The sequence below is a fragment of the Sitophilus oryzae genome, unplaced genomic scaffold, assembly GCF_002938485.1.
Source record: "Sitophilus oryzae breed Bouriz unplaced genomic scaffold, Soryzae_2.0 scaffold_489_pilon_pilon, whole genome shotgun sequence".
Classification (NCBI taxonomy): domain Eukaryota; kingdom Metazoa; phylum Arthropoda; class Insecta; order Coleoptera; family Curculionidae; genus Sitophilus; species Sitophilus oryzae.
The window spans coordinates 793685-813767 of record NW_022147072.1 but is presented as its reverse complement, the minus strand read 5'-3'; the positions used below and the strand labels follow the sequence as shown (position 1 = coordinate 813767).

General features: G+C 30.2%; 1 protein-coding gene across 5 annotated transcripts in view; it reads right to left on the bottom strand.

Moving 5' to 3' along the window:
- LOC115886477 (serine/threonine-protein phosphatase 2B catalytic subunit 3-like) overlaps positions 1-20083 on the bottom strand; it is a 420648-nt gene that overhangs the window by 147522 nt on the left and 253043 nt on the right. For all 5 annotated transcript variants that reach the window (XM_030905640.1, XM_030905639.1, XM_030905641.1 and 2 more), the window contains exons 3-4: positions 10204-10328; positions 8416-8527 (exon numbers count right to left, since the gene is read on the bottom strand). In XM_030905640.1, coding sequence (XP_030761500.1) covers positions 8416-8527; positions 10204-10328 — 237 coding nt within the window. The remainder of the gene's footprint in view (positions 1-8415; positions 8528-10203; positions 10329-20083) is intronic.

Sequence of the window (20083 nt, the reverse complement as noted above, 5' to 3'; positions counted from 1 at the left end):
TATACGTTATACGAATAGGCAAACAGTCATCTCAGTGTTTGAAGAGATGTACGACTATAGACTAGATGTACGTATATCACAACATTCTGGTAATATTTTCTTATTATAAATTTATTTGGTATACAAGTAATGTACAGGGTGAAACACCCTTTTTATAGGAGATAGATGAAAACTAATATCGGTGTCTGGAGCTCAATTTTTATCAAAAACAGGATGGTGAAAACTGCATATCGATATGTGTTACCTTTTCGGAGTTACGAGCTGTTTGTCAAAAATGTGAATTTTTAACAAAAATTTGCTGATAACTTCAGCGTTCTGAGGCAGTGCCTTGTCTTGCTGGAAAAATATGTTTTCGAGTTCTATTATGGGCATTATCATCAATAAGGGGCCCAAAGCCTTCTAGTTAAAAGTGGTTTTAAAAATTCTGCATTTCGAAGGAGACTATAACAAAATATCAAGTGTGCTATATTTTTGGAAAGGTAATTATTTTAAGTTCTTTTCATTTAATTAAAAATATACAGGGTGTCCCAAATAAAAAATCAACTTTTCTGTTGATAACTCTTAAATTATTAATTTAAAAAAAATATACTTAAACCATTAAATTCTACGTAAAAAAGTGCTTTGGAAATATTTTCATAAAAATACAAAATTTTCCATAGCAAAAAGTTACAGCGATTTGTTAAAAATGCACATTTTTGAAAAACTTCCCGTAACTCATAAACGGTTACAGATATCGATGTGCGCTTTTCACCATTATGTTTTTGATAAAAATTGAGCTCACACACCGATATTAGTTTCTTCTATCTCCTATAGAAATGGGTGTTTCCCTTTAAAAGCGTCGAATTTGACCCACCCTGTACATAAATAGTAACTAAAGTTCTAGAAGCCAGAGACTCGACAGACATCTCAACAGACGACATACATTACCATTACATATTGTCAACAGTTTATAAAAACTAAATACCGGCAAACTACTTATCAATTTTATGATATTTATTTTATTATGTTTATATATGTTCCGACTTAAATCGATTACTAGGTATTCGGCTTAAAAAAAATGCCGTATAAAAAGACCTTTCGTAAACAAAATGATTACACGCATGATTACTTTGTCTCGTGGTAGTTGTCGGTTAGAATTAATCATGGCAAACATATTTGTTCTATTTTAAGCCATCTAATTGAAACTATCGTGCACATAAAGCGGTTTGTGTGAAATATAAATCGTTCTCTATGTGTATAGAGATTTTTTTGTTTGTTGTGAGTTAAATATAACTAGAACAAACCTTGAAAATTATATGATATCCAATAATAGCTGTCATCAAATAACAATTTGTAAAACATACAAATTCAAGTCATAGTTCATTGATAATTCTGGTACATATACATATATTTTGAAAATTATTACTAGTAATGGAATATATCCAGTAACAGATTAGATTTATAGATTTTTTTAATTAAAGAAGAGTTTTTACTACAAAATGTTATGAATCAATATTATTATTTTTAGTATAAGTTCAAAAAAATATTATATCAGTCTCTAGACAACATGGTTGTTACGGAGAATAATTAACAAATGCATTTTTTATAAACATACAAACGAAAAAATAAATCGACTTAATGAATGTGAGAAAATTTATTAGATTGACATTGATATATTAGCGCTTACTTCTGATAATCTAAACCACTGTACCAGTTTTTCTTTATAAAAATACTTTGGTTATTGATTTTATCAATATGCGTATCATATTAGTTTTACTGACTAAATAGTAATGGGCATGTTCCAAAAAATATAAATTCGCAAATAAATCATTGTATTGCATAGATTAAGTCTTCATTACTTCCAATACATAGGAAATTAGGAAAAATTCCATAATATCATTTTAGAAATTAAATTATAATTTCAAACTTGAACATTCCCGGTTGAGTTGTGACGTACATAGCCTTCACCAATCACGTTTCAGATCGTAGAAAGGGAAGTTTCATATCATATGTTGGTATAACTGATTGCCTGGCTCATGCGTATCGGGCGCAGCCATTTTGGATTTTGTTATTATTTTTCTTCGTGCTTTTCAGTTCAGCGGTAAATTTTCTTGGTTATAACTTTTAATTTTATCTAAATGGCTCAAAACTATGAAAAAACTTTTTCGGATCATTTTCGAAAGGTGACGGAGTATAATATGGTGGACAGTTTTTATATAGACAATTTAAAATACAGTGCTGATATAAAGAAGTTAAAATATCAAGGTGAGATTTTTTTTCTTGAAGAAGTTATTTAACAGTAATAAAACCATTGTTTATAGAGCATAGAGTGAATCATAATGATGACAGTTCAATTGGATACGTTCAATAAAAAGAGGGCTTCTGTACAATCAAACAAAAAGTACACCTGAACATTATGTGACTGCAATGGTAAAAGTGTACAGGAAGTGGAGGGAACTAAATTTCTAAGCTGTGCAGCTAACACTGGTGATTTTTAAATTATAACTAAATATGTAGGTTTTTATTTATCTATTTATATTTTCATTTTAGGCGGCATGTAAACATTATGTCATACATAACAAATAAAATCAAGAAAGGTACCACGCTATGATTTATGGAGAATGAAGGAAGACAACATCTTACTTTCTAGCAACTTTTATTGCCATTCTTGTTTTCTCATAATATTTATATTTTATGTTCTTGTAGCGGGTTAATTGTAAATTGACTGCCCTGATATTCAGTAAGTCTTATCACCATCAAAATGTAAATTATTACAATATTGTAATTATAACACTTTATATTTACTTGCTTTTTAATTTAATAAATTTAAAAAATAATAAAATATATATATGTAATACACAATGTATGTTTAAAAATAACAATATTTATGCTTAACAATATTTTATGCTTTAATAAAATTATAATAAACATTATTGATCACATATTAATACATTTAATAACACAAACATAATACAAAACTTTAAAATAAAATATTTAATTGATTTTATGTAAAAAGGCACTGCATTAGAGCCTTATTTTATCTATGCAATGTATTTTATTAACAGTTTTTTGAAATAACTTCACCATGAACGTATTTATTATATGGCAGCATTCTTGGTGCCAATAGAATTTTTCTAATTATCTTGTTCATCTTCTCTAACTTTTCTTGGTCAGATAGTAGACGTACTTTTCATGGTTAGATTGTAGCGTACCTGTTTTATACCATAATTGTGATTTTCCGGTAATACTATTAATCTAGTTATCACGAATTACATTTTTTTCAAATTCATTTTCCCCCACCTTCTTAGACATGTAAAAAACAGGCCATTAATGATTTAACATAATTTAAACTCACTTTGAAATGCTTTGAAATCACATTCATAGCTTAAGTAAGAGAAGTTTTCTGAGAAAAAACAGCATTTACGATTTTCCATCTTTTTTCGGCGCGTACAAAAAGATTTTATTATAGTTACTGGTAAATGTTATCCAACAATAGAACAGTTAATTTTTTAGCATTATTGGAAATAGTTTAAATGCAAATTTAATTTAAAATCAAAAATAAAATAAAACAATAACAACAATAACATAATAAGTAAACAATGTCATTTTGACATTGAATAAACAGCAATGCTGCCAACATCATAACATTCACCAAGTTTATTTCGAGACGAAAACCAGCCAATCATATTGGCGAGGGCTACATACGTTATCGCAGCGCGCGTAAGTGTGAAATTTAAACTTTTACCCCATTTTTTGGCCTAATATTAAGTTTTATATAAAAAAGGCTAAGTAGCAAGCACTAATTAGGTTGAAATCTGCATAATAACGTGAAAATTGAAAAACATGAAACATGCCCATTTATAATATTCAATGAGTCCACCATGTCTCATTCTTTCATATTTAAAGAAATAGGTATCATATATTTACAAATTATGCACATCTTTATGTACACTATGTATGATGAGCTATAACTCAAGAAACAACAGGGGACACAATAGATCTCTAAGGTCTCGGTGATTAACCCCCCTCCCCCTTCATTCTAGATTCTAGTGGTTATATGTTCTTCAGATAAGTTTTCATTAGAGATAGTTTGGAAAACAACACTATCGATAAAGTAATTTTTTACATGATTTTTATTAAAAAGTTCGACACTTCGAAATGAAAAAATTCGGCTGTTATATAAAGGATATATATTTTACGCTTAACTTTATCAATGTAATGAATACAAGTACTATGATTCGTTCTGCTTCGATGCTCGTTTTAATTAACGAATTTTCAAACTTTTAATTGGTTTTTATGGACATTTATCCGACCAGATAATACAGCTGGTTATTTGATACAAAACATTTAATAATTCGATTCGGATAATACGGTTCTGGCAGAATTTAATTGAAACCTTTTACGAGCGAGCCGTTGTAACTCTGTTTAATTTTCATGTTTTAATTTTTCGATTCCAGTTCGGCAAAAATAAAAAGAGGGGGAACGATATTGTGGAATGTTTTACGATTTCAACTTAGTAGCAGTATACAAGAATTGTTTTTATGCGAATTAGCAGGACAAATAATGTATAGCCAGCATTTTTATTTTTCTTGGTTGACCCATTAATAAGACTATATAATTCGATCACATAGTTGTATATATCATATAGTTGTATCATATACCTATTATAATACTATTATTATTTTTGGACACTTATACAAGGTCCGGCAATAGGGCGTCGGGCATCTGTAGCTCCTAGAATAAAAAACTTGAGAATTTTGTTTAAGTGCAAACCTAAAGTATGTACCAGGATGTATTTCAGGAAAATATTTTAACTTCTATAGGGTGGCTCAAAGAAGTGTGAGTGGACCTGGATGATTTTTTTTAAATAGAACACCCTGTATATTATTGCATTTTTGGCTTTCTTTCCGATCACTTTACATAACCCTAAGATATGAATAAATACATTTCGATAGTTTCAGAGATATTAAAAAATAAATCAAAAATATATATTTTTCAGCCCTTCTTAAAAAAATTATTAAAAATACAAGAACTGTTCTGAAATCAAAATTATATTAGGTATTTACTTTAGATGGTCTGTACTTACTTTGCTATAAATATGAATATTGTAAATTATACAGGATGTACAAAATTCTACGCCAAACTTTCTAAAATATAAAATAATTTTTCTTCGTTTTTTTAAATGGAACACCCTATATATTATTCTTTCAGTAGACGGAGAATTAAAAAATGAACATTTTTTGTATTTACAGTATTTTAAAATTTTTAACGGTTTCGCAGATATTTGCGGTTTTATATTTCATATGGCATTTTCCACAGTAAATTTTTATCAAAGCCACCCAATGATTTTTCTCTCGTATTTTACCATTGAAAGCGCCATATGAAATAATACTGCGTGTATCTGCGAAACCGTTAAGAATTTTGAAATACTCTAAATACAAAAAATGTTCATTTTTACACTCTCCATCTAATAAAAAAATAATATACAGGGTGTTCCATTTAAAAAACAAAGAACACATATTTTATAATTTAGAAAGTTTGACGTAGAATATTGAACATCCTGTAGGATTTACGATTACCATATTTATAGCAAAGTAAGAATAGACCATCTAAAGTAAATACCTAATATAGTTTTGATTTCAGAACAGTTCTTGTATTTTTAATAATTTTTTTAAGAAGGGCTGAAAAATATATATTTTTGATTTATTTTTTAATATCTCTGAAACTATCGAAATATATTTATTTATATCTTAGGTGTATGTAAAGTGATCTGAAAGGAATCCAAAAATGCAATAGTATACAGGGTGTTCCATTTAAAAAAAATCATCCAGGTCCACTCACAGTTTTTTGAGCCAACCTAAAGTAGTTAAAATATTTTCCTGAAATACATCCTGGTACATACTTTAGGTTTGCACTAAAACAAAATTCTCAAGTATTTTATTCTATGAGCTACAGATGCCCGACGCACTATTGCCGGACCCTGTATATGCACTCAGCTGCAAAAAAACGCAACGGAAAAATGTTTGGTCAAATTAAAAGTGTTATATTTTTGTTATTTTTAGCCCCACTTTCATGAATTTTTTAGCAAGCTGTATATAAATTTGTCAACTTTAATTTGTAAACTCAGTTTTTATTTTTTTAGTTATATTATACAGCGTTAATCGAGGGGTTGATTTTTACCTTAACTTTAAAACACCCTGTGCAATAATTTCGTGTGTAGATTTTCCTAAAATATAATAAACGGTCAGAACCATGTTTCCTTAAGCGGCCCTCACACGGTCAATAATATTGCCAATATTTTTTATTGTCAATGTTTTATCAATATTTGAAAGGTGGCCTGACACGGTCAATACATATATCAATATTAAGTTTTGTGCAGATATTAAGTGTGAATCATTTTGATATATGTAAGTGAGAAAAAATCGAGGAAAAAATTTATAAAAAAGGCGTTGGATAAAAAAATAGATATCAAAAAGAAAAAGGGGTTTGGCTAACTAAATCTTCTAGAGTACGTTAAGAAACAGAAGGCTGATGATTGCGATCCCAAAACTGGTGAAAACAACGACGGCGATGTTCCGTCTTCCGCCATGGTTACCAATAAACTAGTCAATTCTTGTCAATCATGCGACATAATGATCAATATATTGTCAATACGACTAGCTCCGCCTTTAATATTGTCGAGTATTTTCAGGGTCCCGAAAATCCATCAATATATTGAAAGTATTAAAATATGTACGCTCAAACGCTCAATAATATTGTCAATAATCCAAAATATTGACAATATTATTGATCGTGTGAGGGCCGCTTTAAAGAAGAATGGAATAGCATAACACAATATGATATATGCATCCTCAATGACAGTATGAATGGACGTATACAGGCAAAGCTTCCTACAGTAATAAGCTATAAACTATGAAATCTGGCAACATGTCGTGTGGTTCGCGATTTTGTACTTTTAGGTTATGTTTAGTGTTGATTATTTGTGTTTCTATGTAGGCATATTTCTAGATTTATTACTGTTTTCCACCTGTTTTGTTAGCGAATTGTTGGTTTAATATGGTTTAATAGAAACAGAACAGTTTTCGTGTACTACCGTGGGAATTTCCTGAAATTCGAGGTAAGACAGTCGGTAAATGAAAGTTAATCAATATTGTCAACAGCATAAAAATCCAAGCGGTTTTTGTTAATGTTTATTCATTTAGTTTTTAGACATTTCAGTAAATGACGAATTTCTTTTTTGACGCCAATTATACGATATATTGTGACGATTATGATCTAAAAAAAACTACGATATACAGTCTTTTTTTTATCATACCACAGATATAATTTTATAGAACTGTAATGATATTAAATTAGTTGCATTTGTTTTTTCATAGATATCTCTCTATAGATATACGAGTAAATAATTTAATTAGCGGTGATGGTACCTTTTAGGTATATCGCCAATCTTGAAGTTATTGTTAAAGTTATTGATGTAAATTTGATATTAATTAATGTCTTAACGTTTTAAGTACAGATCGTCGGCTAAAGGTTTGAGATCACTTCAATAAAATTATTTATTTTTTGAGCAAATTTGAGGTTAGAATATAGCTTTCTCTATTAAGTTTAATAAGAGTGACAAAGAAAATACAGAATTAGTTTATTTGTCTTATTTGTCATTTGCTCGCGTCTGCGCATATCGCTGGCGATTACAAATATTGAAAATCGATATTTTGTTTTATTTATATTTTCTTATTCATTTTGAAAAATAGCGGTAGCGATATTAAGTTGATAGGAATGATATTATATTTTGATCTGTATTAAAGGTTGAGAAGAGGATCACAATGCTAAAAGCGTTCGCCGTAACCGAGTTTTGATTGCTTTGGTTTCAACATTTTTTTGGGGGGTTTCGTTTTTGGTGTTATTTATGGACGATCCACACTTTTTTCGTTAGAAAATCTCATTATAAGTGTTCCTCTACTCAATTCTGTATAGAAAATTTTAAAATATTGATGTACCTAAAAGGTACCAGACCCTAATTAGCTCTGAATTATAAAAGATTTTTTTAGAATAATAAATAAATAATCTTATAAATATTCGTTGAACTTAAGAAATGCTTTTTGCGAAAGACTAGTGTTAAAAGTTGGGGTAACTTTGGTGTTTGGAAATTGACGCCATTTTCTTCGACCATACAGTATTTTTGTGCAAATTTTAAGAGTATATTACCAGTAAAGGTAATTGGTAAAAAGTTGATTTTGTAATTTTTAATTACCCACCTTAATAATAATACAACTAGTTTTCATATCAAATTTCAATAAAATATTTAAAAAATAGGGACTGTTTTGAAGAGAGAGAAAATTTAAAAATATCAAATAGGTAAAAGGTGGTATAAAATGGAGCCACTGAATAAGCGAAAGAAAATTAAACAAAAACCATATTAAATAATTATGTACTTACATTCTTGTTTAAACGTGAAATATTCTGTTAAATGCCGGCACTCGTGATTTCCTCGTAGTAGGAAAAGAGTAGTTGGAAAACACAGCTTTAATGCCCACAGGTACAATACACACTGCAAATAGAAACAAAGTCAAAATGGCGTTTAATTGAAGTTTGTAATCAAACGATGAACTTTGTACTTAAAATTAATATATAGTATAAATTAGTATAAATGTAGGGCAACACCTAAAGGGGATAAAATAAACCGATTCTAAAATAAATGGTTTACTAGTTTCCATAGGAAAATGGACTGCAGTAATATCTGATATACCAGGTGTGTTTCAAAAGTGACCCTATAATTTTTTGTTTTTCTAATAACCTAAACACGTTAATTTCTGAGATACAGGCTGGTGAAATTTTCTATAATAATGAACAGTGCTTTCCATAAAATCAATAAAATGAAAAATATACGAAATAATATACATGTACTGATTTCTTTCGAAAATCGACAACTATGTAACTATGAACCCTTCCCGGACACAAACGCTATGTTGTGAGACAGGAAACTGTAGAGAAAAACAAGCCCTATAACATAGGATACAACATTTTAATGAACAGTGCTTTCCATAAAATCAATAAAATGAAAAATATACGAAATAATATACATGTACTCTAATAATTTCTTTCGAAAATCGACAACTATGAAACTATGAACCCTTCCCGGACACAAACGGTACGTTGTGAGACAGGGAATTGAAGAGAGAAACAAGCCCTATAACATAGGATACAACGTGCTGCTGCTTGAGAAAAATATTTATTTTTGTATCAAGTGCGCGAAATGCTACTTTGGTGATCGATAGTTATTAGTTATATTATAAAAAAATGTTTTTTTATAATAATATATATAAGAACTCTGATTTTATTGCAGGTATCTTTATGAAACTTGATACACGTCTTCTATGCATCAAAATACCTTTTTTGATATCAAACAATTTCATTTATTTCGACCATATGGTCGTGCCGTCCATATGGGTTTTACATTGAATATTTTTGAAAAAAAAATTGGTACACCACTGACTTCCCTTAAAATAAAAATTATTTTTAAAATCTCCATTCATTTATAAATAATTTTTATTCCTTGATTTTTTTCATGCGAGGCATAGTTTTTGTTTAAAAAAATTAAATTCAGTTTACTTCAGGGGCAAATCGCTGAAAATCTGATTTGGTGACTGTTGAGTGGAAATCGTTTCTGCGTGGGCTGAAAGGAAATTAAGAAATAAAACGTTTTTTTGTATATCAAAATACGCATTTTGATTCGAAGATGTGTATCAAAAAACATTAGAGATATTTTGATAAAAAAAATCGAAAATTTTACCACCCTGTATCTGAAAAGCTAAGATATTTAGGAGATACATTCATATGCAGTTTTTTTCTTAGAATAGGCCCAAGAATCACCCCCTTAAATATTAGCATGTCATTAAGGAACACCCTGTATATCTATTCAGAATGTCATTTTCTATCAAATAAAATAAAATAATATCGAGTACAATTTAAAAATTAAAAGTTGTAGTCATTTCTGGTGAAACAGGTAATGTCAAAACTATTTGAATACGTCAATCACTCCTGATTTATGTCATATACTAACATACCAAATCTCGGTTTTTATCTGAAAAACTATGAAAGTTATAGGCGTGATCCACTTTTGAAAAACACCAGGTATGTATGGGGTGATTTGAATAAAAGAATTAAGGAAGGGTAGGTGTGACAAATAATTAAGAAATTTCTATTCCTAAAACAGCTTAAACTTACCTCTATACTAAAATATCCTCTATCAACATAATCACCAAGAAAAAGGTACTTTGTAGTAGCAGGTGGACCACCCACCTCAAACAATTTCATGAGGTCATAAAACTGACCATGTATATCGCCACATACTGAAACAAAAAAAAATATAAATTAGATTTATAGAATATTAACTTCCGGTGTTGAAAAAATTCATTAGAATACTTTACATTAAAAAATGTTGATTTGTGATTAGTGATGTAAACTTTAGTTACTTATATGGACTCGTTACTACTAGTTACTTTTGGTAATAGGACTCGTTACTTTGGACTCGTTACTTTGGACTCGTTACTTTAGTTACTTTAGTTACTAGTCACTTTGGTACTTAATATCGTTACTTTATAATTGTTGTTTTGTGTACAGGTTGGAAGACTTGGGCTTGACTTGGAACTTCGTTACTTATTGTGCGCGGCGATCTTCGTTGCGTGCTCGGTTTAACATATAAGGGGTTTCTACTTTCTTCTAGTGTAAGGGCTTAATAGGATAATTTCAATACTCGGTATTCAAGTACTGAATAATATGTTTTTAATAATATGTATAATATTTTTATAATGATATGTTATCACTATGTATTAATAAAATTAAAAATAAAAGAAAACAAATCAAACAAAGAAAATAGAAAATATATGTATAATATAAAGTATATTTTTTTAATTTTTTCTCTCTCTTTGTATTTTACATTAATAATTATGCAAACATTAAAGAGTAAAAATTAAAAAAATGTATATATTTTGTAAAAATAAAAAAATATTTAAAAAATGTCTATTTGTCCTTTGTCCTTTGGATTAACGGAGCACTGTTTACTAAAAATTACTATATTTTTATTTTGTAGATTTTCTTATAGTGGAAGTGGCGAAATATCCTTTTTTGAAGAGGATAAATATTTGCTCTGCTTTTTCAGATGTTAACATTTTTTTGTGAACAACGTGAATCCATTTTTAATTAATATCTAAGACATATTAATCTAAATAAACAATTCTATTCTTCGCCCACCGAGCAACTATAAATCAAAAAATAAAACACACTCTACCCCTAAATAATATCTTATATTATTTATGTCAACTAAAATTGAAAAAACGTGCGGAATTACGTAAATAAAAAGCGACAACAAACGGCAAAGGGACAGACCAATGAGCCAATCCCCCCCCCCATAATAATTGTAATAAAAATATCACACATTTGCCATCCAAAACACCGGCCGGCGTCAAGTCAACACTTTAAACATAAACATATTGATAACAACTAGACCTACGTCGAAGTAAAGTATATTTCAGTATCGAGTTTCGAGTCCTCCGTTCGTGCTTTTCCAGGGATTACGATTACTGCCAGCGCAACAGTAACGAATTAGCATAGTAACGAGTAACGAGTCCTAAATTCAAATGGTAAGCGTTACTTCGAGTCCTCGTAAAGTAACTGTTACTTTGTAACGATTACTTAGAATTTTTACATCACTATTTGTGATCATATACGTATAGGCGACTTATATTGTTTGTTCGTACGAACTCGAACGACGAATTCAAAAAGGAAACGCCAGAAAACAAATGTCTGACATATCCGCGACTTATTATTTATACTGATTACTACTATTTCTTACGAATTCATACAAGTGTGTACGAAATTTAACAACAATTTTTTTTCTTCTGTACGAATAGGATTCATTTATTAGTTGTGTAATTTTGCATGTAGATCGTAGATTTTATGCGAGAGGAAAAGTTAATAACCGCAACGTTATAGATCTATTGTGTCCCCTTTCTTGAGTTATAACTCATTATACAGTCTCAGAGCTGCCATAGCCCTGAGACTCTAGGTATGAGTATTCATACCTTCCGGCTCAGACAGCCAATACCTAAGACGGTTTTACAGAGGTTAGTTCTCCATTACCGATATCGTTTGACTTAGTTGACTACGACGTTGTCGTTTCGGCGTACTCAGTGATGAGGCGTATACTGAGCTCGAATTCTGGAACTTTTACATAAAAACATTATGCTTTCAAAGCGGTAAGCGAAAGTATTCGATTAGCGGAACGCCAAACACTCGATTTTGGTATTCTCGTTGCCGTGTGAATTGTTTTCTGGATACGCGTTGAGCACATATTGGCAGCATCGCAATTTCTCAGTATCTAATAGTCAAATGTGGATAAAACAATAAAAAATGTCAATGTTACGTGAATTTCATAACCTATTGTTGAGTTATGTCAACCTATTTTCCTCTGGATGTGTCATTATTCTTATTATACAAGGGAAACGTTGAAGACGCTATGACATAAATTAGGATTGATTGACGCATTCAATTGTTTTCGGTCACTTCCTGTTTCACCGGAAATGTCTAAAACTTTTGATTTTTAAATGGCACCCTCGGTATTTTTTACTTTATTCGATAGAAAATAACACTCTGAATAGAATGACATATCATATGTCAACTTTTGACATTTTCGCATATGGTTTATTTGAAATTATAACTTGTGGTTCGTAACGAAAATTTGACTCAAAATACCAAGTGTATGGTATTAAATTATTCGAAAAAAATGCTTTTGTCAAATATGCTAATGAGCCACCCTCGTTCCATTTTAAAAAATTGAGATATTATTAAAAATACGATTTGAGCATTTTCTAACTGGCCAGGAGAAGACACTAAAAATATTAGGCGATCAAATTATTTTTCCAAGGCTCCTTGATTAAGAATTAGTGTTTTTAACATAGCCATGGCACTCTATATTGAAATTTAAAATACGATTTTTTACTTAGCGAGAATGTCAAAAGTTGACATATCATATGTCCTTCTATTCAGAATGTATCGAATAAAATTTGTGCCATTTAAAAATCAAAAGTTGTAATCATTTCTGGTGAAACAAGAAGTTCCACCAAAAACAACTGAATACGTCAATCAATCCCAATTTATGTCATATACTAACATAACAAATGTCGATTTTTTTATCTGAAAAAATAAAAAAGTTATAGGGTGAGCCACTTTTGAGACGCACTCGGTATACGCTGAGCGTCTATAGCACTTAGCGTTTCCTAAGTTACAGAATTCGGGCCCTGGTGTTTCTCTATTTCCCCACAATAGTTATAGTGTAGTTCTTTTAGGATAAAAGGTTGCAATTTAGTTTTCGAATAATAAAAAATCATCTTTACAGAGCGACAACTCGGCTATGATTACACTTACGGTAATCAACAAAAAATTAATCGTTTAGTTATTCTAAAAGCTTAATTTTTGCTTTACATGAGTTTTGCGATAAAACCCTGGATAAAATGCAAGATTTTCGAGTTATTTATAAAAAATGGTAGAAAAATATTCACTTTCTAGATGAAAAATCAACATTTTCAATCCTAAAAACTAGGAAGATATAATTTTCTGAAAAAAAATGTTATAGAATATTTTTTGCTTAGAATTCTCATCCCTTTATTGATTTTCGCAATTAAAATAGCACTCACCCCCAGGGTGAAAGCACACATCGCTAGTATGTAACTTTTGTTTCTTACACACACACATATACCTTTATTCACTGTTAAAATTTGACGTCAGTCGGTACAGGTGTTCAGAATTCGGATCCTAACAGATGGAGCGGACCTTCCGCTGTAACAGCGTTTTCAGATGGAGCGGAGCGTCCGCGACTTCGAGCAAGTACCATGAGTTTATATGAACGATTTCACTTGGGTCGCGTATGCTCCGTCGGGATGAGCTATATTGAAAAAACATCCGCGCGGACGCCACGCGCGTACGGTCCGCTCCATCTGAAAGCGCTGTAAAACCCTCGCTTACTGGCCTACTTTTAAAAGAGCAAAAAATTTGACGTTAATTAAAAATCTATCAACAACAATCTATCAAAGAATGAAAACGAAAATTATATTACCATTCCGCGTTTTGATTTTTAAGAGTTTTTAGGAAAAAATTCAACTACATTTTCATGTTTTTTTCTAATTTTCTCTAAAACGGTATGGAAATTTGGAAAAGCGGGATTAAACATTTTAGAACAAGCAAAAATTTTATGAATAATGCATTTTTTCAAAATCTCAATAATAAAAAAGTTTTTCCTCTTGTAATAGTATAATAGTATAGAGAAGCGTAAAAAAAGACCTTATCTCCTACAAGAGTGCTAATTTCTGCATTAAGTTTATTATCTTTATAAATATATTATCTTTATTTACTCCTTTGAGGGTTGTAACTTCCTTAGAAAGCAACTTAGGACATATATTCATAAGAACACTTGGTTTTCTTTTTATCTGTACAATCATTTACTGAAATTTGGTATGCCGTTTTTTATTGACACTATGGACATACAGGGTGTCCTAGGCTGAGCGTGCATTAGAAGTTTCTAGAAAACCACAATATCTAGATAGGAGATTTTTTGCACTTCATTGTTTTACAACGAGATCTAGCGGTTAAAATTTTTTTCAATATGGCGGCACTTCCGGAAATATCGGAAAATGCAGCAACTTTCTTATTTTAAATGGGTGCCCCCATTTTTTATTACACAATTAAATTCTCTATAAAATTTTATGAATATTGATATTAAACACTCTATACCTAACATTTACCGTTTTTGAGAAAAAAATAATTAAAATTTTTGGACAAAAAAAACTACCTGTCAAAAAAATGTGTATAGCCTAAAAGTAAAATTAACTGATTACCACAGCCACTGTGACATCAAGGGAAGACCTATATGCCTATCTATTTCAAAAATTAAATTGTTCAAATGTCGTATAATAATGTCGGTAGCTGTCATGGAATTGAGGGATTAAAAAATTATCATAAATCTTTTTTTTTTCAAATGGAAACTCACTTTTTTTATTTCACTAATGAAAAGGATTGTTACATTTTAACTATACATGATTCTAGACCTAAAATAAATCGTTTTTAACTTATTTAAGATCTAATTTGAAAACGTATATTTTTCTTGATTTTGTCTAACTTCCTTTGACATTAAGTGTCAAACGGTCAGACAATTTATTCCATCTGTCAAAAAACGAATTATTTGAATTTCCTATATTATAAATACTGCCCGTTTAAGAGTTTAAAAAATGTATTTATAAAAATTTATTTCGTATTTTCCCTCTATAGTGATATCTAATAGTTGATATTATTAATAATATTCCGTATGATCGAAAAAAACGCGTAAAGTTGGCACGGATGTGATGCTGCTTTTTGAACAAAGCGTCACAATATGACATTGCCAGATCTATTGTTTTACATCACTTTACGTTTGAAGTCATAATCTACTGGTTAAAATAAAGAAAATACACTTTAGAACTAAATCTTAAATAACTTAAAAACGATTTATTTAGGTATAGGAACATGTATAGTGTAAACAATAACGAATTGAAAAACCTTTTCATAAGTGAAATAAAAAAAGTGGGTTTCCATTTGAAAAAAAATATTTATGATTATTTTTAAATCGCTCAATTCTATGACAGCTGCGACCATTATTATATGACATTCGAACAATTTAATTTTTGAAATAGCCACATGTTTTTTCATTATGGCACATTGGCTGTGGTAATAACTAAATTTGACTTTTAGACTATACGCATATTTTTGACAGGCAGTTTTTTTCGTTCAAAAATTTTAAATATTTTTTTTCTCATAAACGATTAATGTTAGATATAGAGTGTTTAATATCAAAAATCATAAAATTTTACAGATAATTTAAGTATGTAATAAAAAATGAGGGCACCCATTTAAAATAAGAATGTTGCTGTCAATTTTCGTTATTTCCGGAAATGCCGCCATATTGAAAATATTTTTAATCGATAGATCTTGTTGTGAAACTATGATGTGCAAAAAATCTCCGAGCTAGCTGTTGTAGTTCTCTAAAAACTTCTAATGTACGCTCAGCATGGGATACCCTGTATACACCACGTATTGGTACCTTGAACCATTATATTCCGCTAATAAAAAATATAAATAAAATAATTATTAGGACAGCAATCTTATTCTTACAGATTAATAATATTCATGTACACCACTGCAGCACAATATAAACAAAACAAATGCATTTTCCCTATTTTACCCAAAGCCAAATTGTCATAAATAATACATATTTATATCGGCATCTGTTTCTGGTGCCAAATAAAAGCTATTAATGACCTAGACGGTACTAAATCCAAGAGTTCGATTCAAAAATAATTTTAAAAAACTGGTAAAGTTCCTAAATTGAAACAATTATTGTTTTGGCAGTATGTGCTACAATAATAATAAACAAACTTCACTCATAGCCTACACTATTTTGTCACCGCGCCAATAAAACTTTAATCAATTGCGTAGTTGTTGAAAAACTGTTTAATTCAAAGACCAAGTACATACTCATTCAAAATTAATAATATTTTTTAATGGAAAATGTAAAGTTCAGTAGCTTTTATCTACAGGGTGGCGCACCTCATTCGCCTCGGTTGATTATACGAAAACGAAAAGATGTAGAAACGAAATATTTTATGAGTATATGTGGGAAGGCAATGTGCACAATTTAAAATTATTTTGAAATGTACAGGGTGTTTCAGAACTAAGATCCATACCAAAGTTGTATTTTTTCTTATGGAACACTCTATATTTTATTTCATTTTTGGATTCTTGGGCCCAAAAAAAGGTACTTATTATAAGGGTTAAATATGTTTAAAATCTTTGGTTTTTGAGATATTTAAAGATATTTGAAAATGCATCGTACAATAGAATAGATTATTAACACCCTGTACATTGCTTTTCTCTCTCAGAATTAATTTTTGTGCTGACTTGTAAGCCAGAGAAATAAACTTTACTAAAAAATTTAATTGCTTTGTTTAATACAGGGGTATCAAAAATTGCTGGTCTATTTTAAATATTTATTTTACATAAAAAACTTCGTTATTTCAAATACAACAACCTGTATTTTTTTAAATAAGTCGAAGCAGATTTAAATGCTCTTTCAAACTATATAAGGATTTTCTATACCTATCTAGCTAAGATTTTGAATAAAGAGCCATATTTCAATAAAATGGGAACCAAGATGGCTGATGTCAAGTTTCTAGTGACAGTTAGTAGCTATTTTCAAAATCGAAATTAGTTTATGGACTTTATTCAAATGTATAGCAGTTTACTTTTATTTAATTTGCCTACAGTAGTTTAATAAATAATATTTATTAAATATGCATTTATTATTCTTTCAAAAAATACGAAGAAGTAGTTCTCTCATTTATTTTATGATCACTCGTAGATATATGGAGTTTCTATAAAAGACCCAATTACCACAAATTCATTTTCTTTACTTCCAACGACAGGTTTCTGCCTAATAGGTTTTTTATAAACCACACTACCATAGCTCTGCGAAATAGAAAAATATTTTTTCAAGGAACGCTTATCAGGAATATTCCTATTTGGATATCTTTGAGCATAGGCTCTTGAGGCGAAGAAACAATTTTCCTCACAAAATGAGATCACTAGTAACATATCCATTCGTTCCGCCAGCAGATACTGCTTTATTTTTCTTGATAAAATAATGAATAATGAAGTTTAATAAGTATTAAACTATTGTAGCTAAATTTAAGTAAACTGTTATAAATCTAAATAATAATGTCCACAAACTAATGTCGATTTTGAAAAGAGTTACTAGCTTTAACCAGAAAATTGCCATCTTGATTGCCATTTTATTGAAAAATCGCTTTTTATTCAAAATCTGAGCTAGATAGGTATAGGAAACCCTAATATAGTTTGAAAGAGCATTTGAATCTGCTTCGATTTATTTGAAAAAATACAGAGTGTTGTATTTGAAATAACGAAGTTTTTATGTAAAATAAATATTTAAAATAGACCACCAATTTTTGATACCCCTGTATATATTAAACGAAGGAATTAAATTTTTCAGTAAAGTTTATTTCTCTGGCTTGAAAGTCAGCACAGGAATTAGTTCTGAAAAGCAATGTACAGGGTGTTAATAGTCTATTCTAATGTAGCATGCATTTTTAAATATTCTTAAATATCTCAAAAACCAAAGATTTTAAGCATATTTAACCCTTATAATAAATACCTTTTTTTGGGCCCAAGAATCCAAAAATGAAATAAAATACCGGGTGTTCCATAAGAAAAAATATAACTTTGGTATGGATCTTAGTTCTGAAACACCCTGTACATTTCAAAATAATTTTAAATTGTGCACATTCCCTCCCCGCATATACCCATAAAATATTTTGTTTCTACATCTTTCCGTTTTCGTATAATCAACCGAGGCGAATGAGGTGCGCCACCCTGTATATATTTATACCAGATTTTTTTTAGTTCTCCCACTATAGTGTTATTTTATACAAATTATTCAGTCAATTATACGAGTATAAGTCATCTAATCTATAATTTTTAGTTTGAAATTTAAGGAAATTTTAGGTTGCTTTGTACAGTGGCATTGGCATTAGCATTTCACTTTTAACAGTCATTTTTGAGGTAAATAATTAATTACAAATTAAGGCCAAGAAAGTTTTCTAGACTGCTTTATGGTCCATGAGACAGTGAACTTTCTTTGTACTTACATTCAGGTGAAGGGAAGTTAGTCTGGCGAAAAATGTAATTATCAACGGATGCACAAAAATGTATCATTTAACGTATCATTAAATACTATCGTAAACTATAGTCAAAGGCAAGTCTGGCTGATTTACGAAATTGGCAAATGAGTCTGGCGACATCTCAAAAATTGCTGAATTACATTTTTGCTGTTATTTTCCCGAATTTGAAAATTGATCACGTCATAAATAATACTATAATTTCATAGAAAATACACGTCTGGCTGTCATTAACAATCACGAAAGCCCCGCTAGATTCACAAGTGAGGTAGGTGAGGTGTTCTGGTGTTTCACCATTTTCCCCATAAGTGTTAGTTGAGGAGAGTGTGTCCTGTTAGAAACCCCGTAACAATCCGAAAATTGTTCTTACTTAAATCAAGGAAAATCTTTGATTTTTCCCGGTCGTAAGCTCTGAGGAACTTTTTCGAATGTCTTAAACCGGTTGGAGGATTCCCATTCCAGATAACGGATAGAGTCCTCCAGGTTCTTTCCGCCATTTCCGCTTTAAGCTGGTTTCCGCTTGGAAAGCAGAACGGTTCTGGTCCAGTTAGTGGATCATTTGCTTTTTCGTTACCTTCTATCCCTTGGTGAGCGGACACCCAGAGTAGGAGGACTTTATTTTCTCTGCCTAATTTATTCAGCTTCTCTAAGAATTCTTTGACCAACTTCGAATTGATAGTTACTGAGTTGATCGCTTTTAGTGCTGCTTGACTGTCAGATAAGATGGCTATTTCTTGTTTTCGATAGTTCCTATATTATATATCTTTCGATAGCGTAGATTTCTGCCTGACGGATTCTAGGGTAGGTGCCCATTGTTTCGGAGTATTTAGTTTTCGGCCCAAATACTACTATCCCTGTCCCTGCTTTGGTTTTGGAAGCATCAGTATACATAGCTAACAATAACAACAATAGGCCCAACTACAAAGAGAGAATATAAATATGTGATGGAGGCTATACCATAATCATGGTTGAATAATCTGAAAGTGATGATGATGATGCTACCTGCATTATTATTAGTAATATAGTATACAGTATATTAAGTATAATAAAAACTAATAAATACTGAAGAGAAATGCTGCAGTATCATTTTGTTTAATAAATTATCACGTTTTTATCGCTATATTCAGTAATATCAAAAATACATGTTTATAGATTGTTTAATATTTAAAAATAAAACTCTCGTTTCAGTTTCGAATGTAAATTATCCTCGCTAACACGGTGTCTCTAGTGGAAAACACATCCATTCCAACTTGTTGATTATTGAAATTTATTCAGCTTCCTGTAAAAATAGAACTGAATATTCCTGCACACGCACTCGCATAAACAGA